Source organism: Mixophyes fleayi, chromosome 6, assembly GCF_038048845.1.
Source record: "Mixophyes fleayi isolate aMixFle1 chromosome 6, aMixFle1.hap1, whole genome shotgun sequence".
In the NCBI taxonomy this organism is placed as follows: domain Eukaryota; kingdom Metazoa; phylum Chordata; class Amphibia; order Anura; family Limnodynastidae; genus Mixophyes; species Mixophyes fleayi.
In genome coordinates this window covers 210,955,463-210,969,839 of record NC_134407.1, presented here as the reverse complement: position 1 = coordinate 210,969,839, position 14,377 = coordinate 210,955,463, and the positions used below count along the sequence as shown (strand labels likewise).

The window sequence follows — 14,377 nt, the reverse complement described above, 5'->3', positions numbered from 1 at the left end:
GGAATAATGGCTCAGACCTAGGGGTAGTGGCTCAGGCATAGGGATAATGGCTCAGGCCTAGGGCTAGTGGGTGTGACCTAGGGCATAGGGGCTAGATCAGGCCTGATGAGGCCTAGGGGCTGGATGAGGCCTAGAGGCTGGCTGATGCCTAGGGCTAAGCTTAAGGGAGAGGAGACTAGGGATGGCCGGCCTAAAGTTTAGGAGGCTAGGGATGGAAACTAGGGGTAGAGGCCTGGAACTACACAGGGGCACACACACAAAGAGCACTTGCCTGTGCTCTAGCCCTCGCTGTACTTTGCAGTCTTATTTTATGTTAATAGTTATTGTTACTTATGTTGTTCTCATAACCTTAAGCATTGCTGGTAGCTTCTCTTGTCCATAGTAGCTACATCCTTCTTACTGTTTCAGCTCTCTGTTGTGCTCTCAATAAACAGTTTTAAAATATACACATATTACCGAACAAAAAGAAAGACTGAATTGTTTTTTCTTTATTTTTTCACTCGAGGTTAGATGTGCTAAATAGATCCTCTAGCAAATTGTATATAGCACTTTCCTCTCCTGACATTTTCAGATGTAGTAAGTACTTTGCCTATGATGGTCTCTCTCCCCCTTGTTACTAACTTGATGTCATCAGGTTCGAACTGAGTGACACAAATTACTTTCTCAACTGTATTATGTTGACAAGATGACATAGCGGAGGGACCAGTCATATAAGGACTCATAGCGGCCATGACAGGAGTTGCAGGGACATTAATGCTATGTATACTATACTAAAGCGTTTATATAGCAAATGCTTACAGATAGGGGTTACATTTGCAAAACCCAAACTCTAAGAACAAGTTGTGTCTCCTTTTAATGAATAAAAGGATCCCCATTATCTATGTGTACAGGCTCTTAAACATGTCATCCAGTGAACTACAGGAAAGACAAGAACAAAAAGCTCATTAGGGCTGTGGATGGCAAACCTTTGTTATGAAATGTCTGTCTGCATCCCCTTAAATGGAATCAGGGCAAGATTTCTTACTTCTTTTCTGTAATTGTTAGGCTGACGGTCTGATCATCAACTCACAGAACAAGATGGCAGAGACCTTCACCTATAGCTGCCGCCTTTCCCTTAAAGCTTTATATGCTCACGGTACTCAAATGCCCCCAGGACTTAGCTCCAGGCGTAGTGTGAGTTGGCAATACAGGTCGGTAGCAGCAGGCCAGGAGGCTGAATAGAAGGCAGCGGATAGTCAGATGATAGCCGAGGTCAAGGGTCGCAAGCAAGCAGGGTAGTCAGTAAACACGCCAAGGGTCAGGGTCACAGGCAAAGTAGCGGAGTCCAAAGTACAGGCCAGAGGGTCAGGGTCACGGGCAAACAGGCAGAGTCCAAAGTCCAGGCAGAAGGTCACAACAGAAAATCTGACAGGCAGAGTGTCCACAGGACAGGATCCAACAACAGACAGAAGCAAGTCAGCAAACAGGGTTTACAGCGCTGTAACCAGCAGTGAGGCTAAGCCCTCCCTGCCTTAAATACTTGAACCAACCAATCAGAACCTGCCCTCAACCCACATTCAGGTGCAGGCGAACAAATGGCATAAACTGTTTAATCAGTCCACAGGCTGTGAGGGACCCTGCACATGCGCCCGGCTACTGGCTTGCCGGAGCGCATAGAACTTGTTTTCAGCGTCCGGCCGTTGCCCTGGCAATGGTCGGCCCGAACGTCCAGAAGTGACGTCCCGGTCATCATAGAGACGGCCGGGACGCCAGAGGGGTGGTGAGTTGAGGCGGTTCCCGCGGCCGCTGCGGCTCTCTAACAGTAATGAGTTTTTCTGTTACAAACCACCATGGCTGTTACCAAAGTAATTTACATTTTCAAAACAAAGGGAGACATTTATTCTGTAGATATCTAATGTTATTTATTAGAGCAGCACAGTGGCCTAGTGGTTAGCACTTCTGCCTTACAGTACTGGGGTCATGAGTTCGATTCCCGACCATAGCCTTATCTGTGTGGAGTTTGTATGTTCTCCCTGTGTTTGCGTGGGTTTCCTCCAGGTGCTCCGGTTTCCTCCCACATTCCAAAAACATACTGCTAGGTTAATTGGCTGCTATCAAAAATTGTCCCTAGTCTCTGTCTGTCTATCTCCCTCTTTGTTTGTGTGAGTGTGTATCTATATTAGGGAATTTGGGCTGTAAGCTCCAATGGGGCAGGGACTGATGTGAATGAGTTCTCTGTACAGCGCTGCGGAATTAGTGGCGCTATATAAATAAATGGTGATGATGATGATTAACAGTAATGCATTTATTAACTTCATTGATCTTTATATTTGGACCCTCCATTCATACATTTTAGAATGTGAACAAGACCTATATATACTATTTGTCACTCCCCCTAACCTTTATTGTATTGCTTTTGAAGTACTGTAATCTGAAAGCGGTAACTGTGTCTCCCTCCATTGCTGGACCAGGACCCACTGTGAAATTCACTATGGGATTCATAAGAGAACTACAGCACAGCCAAAGAGCAATTAGGCTAAATAACTGCCCATTATTAAGTGCATTTCACCTAGTGTTACTAAAACACACAGCACATACACTGCAGCTCGGGGAATACTCAGTCACACTGTTATAATATACAATTTGCTGCCATGTAACCAGCTGATACACTACAATGTGCCCTGTGTGTAAGACTCTTCTCTGGGATTAATGCCTGTACAGCAGATCACACTGAATAAACCTGACAGAGAAGACAATTCCTCCATCTGCAGTCAGTATAAATATTACAATGTTTGTATCTAGATCACTGCTCTGTCTGATTCCCCATCACTGTCATAGATACACAGGGACACTGCAGCCTCCTCTGTGTACCACGTGACTACAGCTGTCACATGACCTGGTGATGTCACCATTACTGTCATAGATACACAGGGACACTGCAGCCTCCTCTGTGTACCACGTGACTACAGCTGCCACATGACCTGGTGATGTCACCATCACTGTCATAGATACACAGGGATACTGCAGCCTCCTCTGTGTACCACGTGACTACAGCTGTCACATGACCCGGTGATATCACCATCACTGTCATAGATACACAGGGACACTGCAGCCTCCTCTGTGTACCACGTGACTACAGCTGTCACATGACCTGGTGACGTCGGACAGGTCCTTTCGGTGAAGTGATCTAGCTATTACCCATGTGACTACAGCAGTCACATGACCCGGTGACGTCAGAGGTCCTCTGGGGATCTAGGTCTTACAGTAACTTCCCGGCCGGTGTGTGCGGGGGAGACATTGCTGCGGGTGAGTCCTGAGCTCATTAGTGATCGTGTAGTGTCAGGTCCCCTCATCCCCCCACCCGCGCCCTCACAGTCCTGGGTCATTACCTGGCGATGTAGGTGACTACTGACATTACCCCTAATCATGTGGCTCCAGGTTGGTTGTGCCCAGCAGCTGCCCCCACCCCCTGCTGTATGTGAGATAAGAAGCTGCAGGGGAGGGTACTGGGGAGCAGCAGGGGGCACTGCAGAATGGGGGGGGGGGGTCTTTGTTTTATATCCACCTCAGGAGATTACAGTAATTGACTTATTACTGAGAGGTGGCAGGTTGTGATATTGTGCCCAGACTGTATCCCATGTTGTAGAGGTGGTGTCCTAACACAATGGTAGTATGTTTGCATCACGTGCAGTCATTTATTTATTGGGGCTGATTAAAATTACTAGCAATCTGCTGCTGCGCATCAATGCGATGTCCAATAAAGCACATTTCCAGGTACCCCAACATTGCAGATTTCCCTGTGCATCTCTATGGGTGTGAGGAAACATCTGCGATATTGCTTATCCATGGAGCCCTTTCACATCCATTCCAGAGGCACAGCGCTGGGCATTGAATCAGACTCTTTATCCCTTCCAGGATTTTATTTGCCAAGTGCTGCTACTAAGCTTTCTGTCGACTAGTATTGATAAATCCTTTAACATCTTTGTTTGCCCCAACTGTTTTTTTTTTTTATTAAATGTGTAGTGTAGTTATTACAAAGGCCTAAGTGCATGATTCTACATTATATTTAATCAGTTGCTTAACCATGCCTCCCAGCTATATCTATTTCACTGGGACAGTCCTGATTTTAGAGTTCTATCCCGCTGTCCTGTAGGTGGGAATGTTGGGATGTATCTTCCGTTCACTGCTGCTCTATATACTGATCTTTGTGGTACACCGCTGATAACATTACAGATTTTTGGGGTTTGCTTAATATCCGTAACCTTAAGTTTTCAGCACTACTTGGCAATCAGATACTCGCTTACAGTAAGTGTGACTGTGCATCAGCATGGCACAGATAGTTGCAGGAGAATAGTCACTGCTACAACCTGTCTTCTTCATCAGCACCTAGAATCGCTTTCTTCTGGGTAGTGTGTGTAACTGTTGCTGCACCTCTTTGATGGTTACTCTGCCTGGATCCTTCTGACTGCTTACTCTGGATCAGGACTGATGTGGAGCTGACAGGTCGTTGAGGCAGAACACTGGGCTCAACTCAGGGGATGGTGTAAAGTCTTATCTGTCAGTCACAGAAGTATTGGAACAGACCAGGATTTTTAGTAGTAGCGATTACCCTAAAATAGCTGCTACACACACCAGCACTTCGAGGTAGTAAAGTTGTTATCCACAACATCATGTATTCCTTATAAGGAGTCAGTTTTTATTCCTGCCATAAATTTAAATAGGCATTGACACTGTTTATCTGTGTAGAATAGACACTGCTCAAACTCAGCCAAAAATATGGTGGTAAAGATAACACCCTTACATTATTATTATTCTCATTTATTTGTTAGGCCCACAAGGTTTTCGCAGCACCGTACACAGTACAAACTGTAGACCATACAGGGTGACATAGTACAGAACAATAACCACAAAGTACCAATACTTCAGAAACTCCGGGCAGACATATGGGTAAAGACGGAGCAGAAGAACAGGTATGGAGACAGGAGGGGAGAGGGGCCCTGCTCATACGAGCTCACATCCTAAGGGAGGATTCTCTGGGCTTAGACCAGGCACTCGAAGCCTGATTCATTAAGGAATGGAAGTCCTGTTACGTGCTGTATTTTGCAAAAAAAAATTGCTCTGTGAATGCTCAGAAACGGACTATATGCCTGTGAACGAGGTGCATGCAATTCATCTGTGAACACAAGTGACACTTCCGACAGCCTACGATTTGAAGGACAGAACGAGGAGGGAAAGGGGCGTATACACGTACACATTGTTCAGTAAGAGCGTGCCAAGGTCCAGCACATGCACATTTATCCGATTCAAGCTCTGGGCATCTCTCGGGTACATGGTTGTTAGCCGTACCCCTACCACCAGCTACAGGTCAGGTGTATATGCCGATTGATGGCGAAGACGGATGTGTGTGCATTATGCATGCCAGAACATGTGTTTACATTCATGAGCCACGTGTATAAACACATTTTATGCACAGTAGACATTAATAACATCATAATGTATTTCATGTAAAAAACAAGAACATTTTTATTTCAATGTATGTTTTATAAATGATATAATTAACCGGAGTTAATTAACTTAATTTTTTTTCAGTGTGTTCTGATGGGACTTCCTATTGCACATATGCTCTGTGCTTATTATGCAGTGAGTTGTATCTGTCTGCATACGGTAAGTGCCTTATAGGCAGTATATGTATACCTGTATTCTCTTTAGATCCTCTTGTATTTGAATACAGTTGTATGTGAGTGCAATTTCTGTCCAGATTGCATTCACTTTGTATGCCTTGATGAATCAGGCACTTAATTAGCATGCTATAACTTGTAGGCATTGTGTAGCAGAAATGCATGAATTTATTTTACTTCCATATACACAAGGCACAATATGACAGTAATGCTGACAAAACAATTTCCTTATGGACAGGGCACAAAGGAGCTTAAATTTGCAGTATAAACAGATATACATTTTTATATATGAATATTCTGTTTACAAGTAACCTTGACCATCTAACATTAATGTTAAAACAATTCCCACTGCATGTTTTGGGGGATTGGGGTAACAAAGACCACCCACACCACATACTCAGTAGCCACTTTCCACTTTATTGGGTCCAGCCAATCATGTGGCAGCAAATCGGTGCATAAAACATACAAACATTGTCAAGAAGTTTATTTGTTGTTCAGGCAAAATACCAGAATGGGGAAGAAATGTGATCTAAGTGATTATATGTGACTGTGGACTGGCTGTTGGTGCCAGACTGGATGGTTTGAGTATTTCAGAAACTGATCATCTTCTGGGATTTTCATGCACAACAGTCAGAGTTTACAGAGAATGATGCACAAAAAAATATATATACAGTAAATGAGAGAGATCAGAGGAGATTGACCAGACTGGTTCAAGCTGAGAGTGAGGCGACAGTAACTCGACTAACCATGCGTTACAACAGTGGTATGCAGAAGAGCATCTCCAAACCACATAGCACCTTGAACTTTGACGTGGTTGGGCTACAGCAGCAGAAGACCACTCCGGTCAGCAGGACCAGGTAATTGAGGCTACGTGTGGCACAGGCTCACCAAAACTGGACAGTTGAAGATTGGAAAAACGGTGGCTTGACAAATCTCGATTTCTTCTGCTACAGGCATATGGTAGGGTCAGAGCGTAGAGCAAACAACATGGATTCATGCTGCCTTGTGTCCATGACGCAGGCTGATGTTGGTAATGTTTTTTTTTAGCACATATTAGGCCCCTTAATACCAAATTAAGCATTGTTTAAATAAATGCCACAGCCTACCTGAGTATTGCTGCAGACCATGTGTACCCCTTTATGGCCACTCTACCCAACTGCTAATGGCTACTTCCAGCAGGATAACGCACCATGTCACAAAGCACACATCCTCTCAAGCTGGTTCTACGAACTTGACAATGACTTCAGTGTACTCCATTGCCCTTAACAGTCACCAGGGGGTAAATGTATCAAGCTGAGAGTTTTCCGGCGGGTTTGAAAAGCCAATCAGATTCTAGCTATCATTTATTTAGTACATTCTACAAAATGATAGCTAGAATCTGATTGGTTGCTATAGGCAACGTCTTCACTTTTCAAACCCGCCGGAAATCTCTCAGCTTGATACATTTTACCCCCAGATCTCAATACAATTTCAGCATAAATGTGCAGCTGACAAGTCTGCAGCCACTACATAAAGCTATGTCATCTCAATATGGACCATAATCTCTAAGGAATCTTTCCTGCACCCTGTTGAATTCAGACTGCTCTGAGTGTAAAATGGGGGTCATGCCCCAGTACCAGAAAGGTTTACCTAATAAAGTGGCCACTGAGTATCTCCTCCATTGTGCTGCCAAGGTCCAGTTTGAAACCTCCCTCTTCATAATAGTTAATCATAATTGTAAGGCATGGTCTCCAAGTCAGCACATCTCTGCCACATTTGATTATGTATATTGTTTTTAAGAGAGGGTGATGTTTTCTGTTTTGTTTTTTTTTGTTTTTTTATCCCATTTTATTATCCCGTGAAGCAACCATTTATTACACATGAAAACCACGCTTTTAAATACCCGGCTGTGTTCCCGTATGACCAGCATAGTATACACTTGACAATTGTTGTTCTGTTGGCCAGCATATAAATATTTCTAGTGGCTAATATAAAACAGACTCCTTTGATGTACTCTTTGTAGAGTATGCAACGCATTGACTTGAATACTAAGCAGAGATATTTCAGATGATTAGTTTATTAAACCAGACCTCTTTATAATAGCTAATATTGAGGAGTTTTGAATTCCCCCTAAACTATAATTGGTTTTATTTGTGATCAATAAATTGAATAATTTTCCATATATTTATACAATATATCCATTTTGCATCAGTATGATCTGGTGTTTGTGATGTACTTGTTTTTTGTTTTTTTTATTAGGTTTCATGGGATGCAAAAGAGAAAAAAGGAAAGGTGGGCATAAACGTGCAACGAGAAATACAATTGACATTCAAGACTTTACATCATTGTTTTGTATGTTACACCAGTGAAGTAGAGAATTGTTTGGTGTGTACATCTGGTCAATGATATGGTTTAATGTATTTAAGGAACCAAATAATAGAGTTTTGTGAGCATTGAGTACATTTTTTAAATTCGTTTCTCCTTAATTTAACCATTCGCCCATGTATTCCATTGGAGATCTTTGAGAGGCCTCTTATTTCTGTACAGAAGTTAACTTCTACTGACAGTTTTTGCACTATATTTTGCATATCTCTAAACCACTGTAGAGGTGACGTCAAATTATGTAAGAGAGTCAACATTGTGGGTGGTGTAGTTTAGTAAGAATAGGCAGAAATTGAAACACAGCAGACTGTAGTGATTGCATGTTCAGACTCACCAAAACACATGACGGAGGTCAGAATTTCATCTACAAATTCTCCAGTAGAGAGGTGAGAACTTTGTTATTATTCAGACAGAATTGAGAGGGGGGATTTTGGAGACCACTACAGTTGGCAGAATAGCTACACTAAAAATGAGGGTGGAAAACTACACCAAGTCACAGATTTGACATTTGTTTAGAAGATTTATTTCCTGAATTAAAGGGTTATTATTTAAGGTAAAAAAAATCTCATAAATATTAGGGGAAATTTGAATATCGAGGTAGTTAATAGATTGAGATTACCAAGCATTGTTATTAACTTCTCTTTAATGAAGACAGGGGTTGTCCGGGAAGGAGCTGTACAACTAAGAACTTCAGTCTTGGAAGTATTTTAGCTTGTAACAGGAAGCTAGAGTGTAGTCTGTCCAAGGCTTGTGAACTAGACTGGATGAGGTGTTGTTTTTTGCAATTAGATTGTCGTTACCATAACAGACGGACTTTATGGGGAACTTTATGTAAAATGGGGCTACAGTAGAGAAAGTTTAACAACCCCACTACTAGAGGCTCTAGGGACGTTAGAAAAATTAAAGGAGACAGGGCGGTAATTGTAATTGGGAATCTCTTAGAGGTCAACCCCGCATTGTGGATTCAAGTGGATGGGTTGGAGTACAAGACCAAAATGGAGTTTACAATTTGTCCACTATATCCAAATTTGAATAGTGTACTCCTCGATATACTCCTGCCAGAAGCAGGTCGGAACATTTTTTTCGGCATCCAGTGAGAGCAAAACAAACTGACGGTTAATAAAGGCCATAAAATCAGGTTAAGGAGCCATCTAGCATTGTCAGGGGCTTGTCTATAGGCGACAAATCCCACTTAGTCATTATGGACTAAAGAGGGGAAAATGGGGTTGAGGCAATTTTTCTTTTTACTAACATTTTAAAGTCCGTATGTAGGAGGGCTATAAGTATAATTTTGACCGTTGTCAGAGTTTTCTCCAGGTTTAGGAATCGTTACTAATTTGGCCTCTCATATTAGGAGTTATGGAGGATGAAGAAGAGGGCATTTACTGAAATATCTGTGAAATGAGGGATTTTTTAAATCCATTAATGAGTCCATCAGGCCCTTGGACTTTATTGAAAGCTGGTGTGCTTATGTTCATTTTCTCTAGCTATGCAGGTGCCCACACAAAGGAGTGATAGGGATGTAGCAATGCAGGTCTCTCATATAATAAATAATAATTATATGTGGTATCCCTGAGAAACTATGCAAGACATAGTAATATAATCAAAATGGAGTACAAAAGATCAGTGAAATTGAGGTACATTGGACCAATAGTTAGGTTGGCTTTCAGAAATAGATCTGGTCTGCTGGAAGCATAATCATTTGTACTTTTTAAATGTTCAACAAATCTATTTATTCATTTCTGCATCTCTGCTAGGAGGTTTGAGCCAGATCTCCATCGCGGTGCCTTCGTCTCAGTCACTAATACATGATAAACAATGACCAGAGGATTCTAGAACTCGCCAACAAGATCATTCAGCTGCTGACTGGAGAGGTGACTGCTGGGAATGGGACATTATACAGTAACACCAGGGGATGTGTCTGGGTGATGACTGTATCATTGTGTGTGTCAGGTTCCTATAAGGTGTCAGGATGTCACTGTCTATTTCTCCATGGAGGAGTGGGAGTATTTAGAAGGACACAAGGATCTGTACATAAAGGTGATGATGGAGAATCGCCAGCCCCTTGCATCACTAGGTAAGACTTGCTCACTATCCTGTTTGTGTATAAAATGCAGACACCATATACATGTAAAGTGACATATATGTGCTTTAAACAACAGTACACACACATATATATATATATATATGACCAAATTAGGAATGGTCAAGATTTCATTTATAAAAATCTAACCACAATGCATTTTTTCCATCAGGTTTATCTAAATGTGCTACAACGGAACATTCGTCCAATCATACTGAGGAGGAATCTTTCTCAAACAAAGACTATCTCACAGATTATACACCCCTAGATCATACGCAGTGTACATCTACTCGTTCTAAGGAGGAATCTGTCTCATCTGAAGAGGAAAATTTCATAGACTCTGATATTTATGCACCTACCGATCATACACAATGTAAATCTATTCATATAAAAGAGGAATCCGTATCTGGTGACGAGGACAGTCTCACTGATATGTATACACCTACAGATCATACACAATATTTATCTATTCATATTAAGGAGGAATCGGTCTCAAGTGAAGAAGGAAATCTCACAGACACTGACATTTATACACCCACAGATCATACACAATATACATCTACTCATATTAAGGAGGAATCGGTCTCGAGTGACGAAGGCAATCTCACAGAAACCAACATTTATATACCTACAGATCATACATCTGCTCATATTAAGCAAGAATCAGTCTCATGTGAAGAAGGAAATCTCGCTGACAATTATACACCCACAGATCATGAACAGTATACAACTATAATTATTAAGGAGGAGTTAAACTCCTATTACAGTTTATCAGACCAAAATATATTTATGCCCACAGCAGATACTGAGGAGCAGACAGAAAATGGACAGAAACCTCAATCAAAAGAGAAATTACTCTTGTGCCCTGAATGTGGAAAGTGTTTTAGGTGGAATGCTGAACTTGTCAGACATCAGAGGGTACACACAGGAGAGAAACCATATTCTTGCTCTGAATGTGGGAAATGTTTTACTGGCAACTCCAACCTTATTAAACATCAACGGATTCACACAGGAGAGAAACCATATTCTTGTAATGAATGTGGGAAATGTTTTACTGATAGTTCCACTCTTGTTAGACATCAGAGAATTCACACAGGAGAGAAACCATATTCTTGTACTGAATGTGGTAAATTCTTTACCACTATCTCAGAACGAGCTACACATCAAAGAATTCATACAGGAGACAAACGTTATTCTTGCTCAGAATGTGGAAAATGTTTTACTGATAGCTCAGCGCTTGTTAAACATAAGCGAATTCACACAGGGGAGAAACCATATTCTTGCTCTGCTTGTGAGAAATGTTTTAACAGTACCTCAGATCTTGTTAAACATCAGAGAAGTCACACAGGCGAGAAACCCTATTCTTGTTTTGAATGTGGCAAATGTTTTATCAGTAGCTCAAATCTAATTGCACATCAGAGAAGTCACACAGGAGAGAAACCCTATTCTTGCTGTGAATGTGGGAAACGTTTTATCAGTAGCTCACATCTTGTTATACACAAGAGAATTCACACCAGAGAGAAACCATATTGTTGTTCAGAATGTGGTAAAAGTTTTACAAATACTTCAGCTCTTGCTAGACATCGGAGACTTCACATAGAAGAGAAGCCATATACTTGCACTGAATGTGGGAAATTTTTTGTCTGTGCCTCAAACCTTACTGTGCATCAGAGAAGTCATACAGGGGAGAAACCTTTTTCTTGTTCAGAATGTGGAAAATCTTTTATCCGTAAATCACATCTCGTTATACATCAGAGAATTCATACTGGAGAGAAACCATATTCTTGCTCTGATTGTGGAAAAAGCTTCACCTGTAACTCTGCTCTTGCCAGACATCTAAGGCTTCACACAAAAGAGAAACCCTATTCTTGCAATGAATGTGGGAAGTGTTTTAATAATAGCTCAAATTTTGCAACACATCAGAGAATTCACACAGGACAGAAACCATATAATTGTGCTAAATGTGGGAAAAGTTTTCTCAGAAAGTCACAACTTTCAAAGCATCGGTTAACTCACGAAGAAGAGAAAATGCATGAAGTTATTAAGGACCCATGTACATAATGAAAGGGGAGCGTACTGGCAACTAAGCATCTGGATGGGGGTGTTGAAATTAGGGCATCGCGACCCAGATCAGCAGGGAGATGGGAGTGGGCACCAGTGTCATTTATAAAAGGTAAATATCCATTGTCCCTTTTAAAATTAGACATTTTTAATAAAACAGTATAAAACTGTTAACTTCAAGAGTAAAAGACAGTACATTTAAAATCTTTTGTATTTGTTCACTTTACCATATTTTTTGGCAATCACTTTGTCAGTCTCTGTAAATGTCCTCAAGTGAATCTTTTCTAGCCAAGTCACACCTTTTTATATTTAGCATATATTAGTGTATAAAAATAGGAAGAACACATTATTTTCCTAGTAGCCACGTTGACAAACATCAGATCTTCGAGATGTACTTCATTTGATAGGTTCCTAAGCATTGTTAAAATCAATTGGATCTTAACTTTTTCATCACCTACCTTGATAAACAGAAGGCCTCTTGAGGCCTCCTTTGCACACCTCATTTTTGGCACCTATCTTCATAGTTTTAATTTATTTCTTTTCAAGCCTAAGTTACATTTTTTCCCTTCAGTCACAAGCTCCTCTTTTCCTTTCCTCTTATTGATTAGATGTATGGGTGTAAAGGGGAGCCTTTCAACTCTGGTTTTTATTTTTACTTTGAAGGAGATGTCTACCTTGAAACAACCTCCATATTCGAAAATTGTCTCTAGAGAGACAGCTTTTAGAGAACCATAACAGTCCTTTTTTTTTTGTCAATCTACTATGGACGGAAATAGAGAAGGAAATACCTAATCAGATATTTGTGACACTTGACCAGTCAGGTGCCATAATCCAGTCCACTTCTTGACCATAGGTGACATGAATTACCAGTCATTTCTCTTACTAAATAAAATTTGTCCGCCATTCTCTTCCCTGTTTGGAAATCCCATGGAAGTAACTTCTGCCAAGGTGGTAGATTGGGGTAGTTAAGGATAGTTTGCTTCCTTTTTTACAGAACTAAAAGACCACACTGCAAAACTTTATTTATTGTTTTCATTTTCTGTTTTTTAAAGTAAAAATTAGTACCACAATTCTTCCAAATACAACGATTTCATTGTGTCGAAACATCCTGTGTTTTTTTTTCGTAATTAAACAAGTTTATTTCTGTGTATAAGGAGTGCTTTATCCAGATATGATTGATAAAGCCATGTTGATATATACATATCTGAAGATAAATGTGTTTTTTCTGTGTGAATAATTTCTTCCATGTTTGTTGAGTTAACAAATAAAGTAAGTAAGTGACTAAAGGTTTTTTTTTTTTTCCATTTCATTTCTGTGTAAGCCTTTTTAAATGTATCCCATCTACTGTGGAAACTGTGATGTCCTTGCTTCAGCATTCGCATAACTTTTTAAAGGGAATCAGTTGTGTATACACAGGTTCATTATTCATATAGGCTGCGGGGCGTTATGAATACCCGTCAACTTTAGCAGCTCCCTTTCTTTTCTTTTTTTTTAAAGATTTTATTTTTGCAAGGGTCAACTAAAAGTAACATTCTGTACAGCACTGTGTCATAAACATCTGAAGAATACATATGTATTGTAACATACAGCGTCTTGTTAGAAAAGTGTATTAGTAAAAATGTTGACCCAATTTTTCCAAAAAAGCAGCAATTTTAGAAAAAGAAGAGTAAGGAGGGAAGGAGGGAGGGAGGGGGCGGCGTGGCGGACCACCTAAGAGTAAGAGAGGAAAGAGTGTAGTAGAATATGGGAGAAGATAAAGAAAGAGATGGGAGGGATGGAATAGGGAAGAGAAGAAAGGATCCAGATGGAGTGATGTTGTAGAATCACATGAAAAAAGGGGTTTGGATTTGGAAGTATGAGGTCCACGGCGCCCAAACCTTGGTGAATGACTTAGAGGTATTACGGATTATGCATGTCATGTATTCCATTTGATAAATGTACCAAATCCTGCCAATAATTGTCTGTAGGGTTGGAGCATTGGGCTGTTTCCAGTCCGTAGCAATTTGGCCAAGGGCCGCAGAGATTACATGGCGAAACATTTTCATTTGATGTTTGGTGGCCGATGGAATCCCGAGAGGGAGAAGGAAAAACCTGGGAGAAAACGGGATGTCAAGCTGCAGTAGCTGTGAGGCAAAGTCCCGAAGTTCCGACCAAAATGGGGCAAGTCTGGGACACTGCCTAGCAGCTCCCTTTCTTATAGTACTCTACATCTTCA

General features: G+C 40.9%; 2 protein-coding genes across 2 annotated transcripts in view; both read left to right on the top strand.

Moving 5' to 3' along the window:
• LOC142095453 (uncharacterized) overlaps window positions 1-13,448 on the top strand; it is a 52,688-nt gene extending 39,240 nt beyond the window's left edge. The window contains exons 9-10 of the mRNA XM_075178398.1: window positions 9,957-10,095; window positions 10,274-13,448. Of these exons, the coding sequence (XP_075034499.1) occupies window positions 9,957-10,095; window positions 10,274-12,162 (2,028 nt within the window). The 3' untranslated portion in view covers window positions 12,163-13,448. The remainder of the gene's footprint in view (window positions 1-9,956; window positions 10,096-10,273) is intronic.
• Window positions 1-14,377, top strand: part of LOC142160027 (uncharacterized) — a 334,423-nt gene that overhangs the window by 43,506 nt on the left and 276,540 nt on the right. The window lies entirely within an intron of this gene.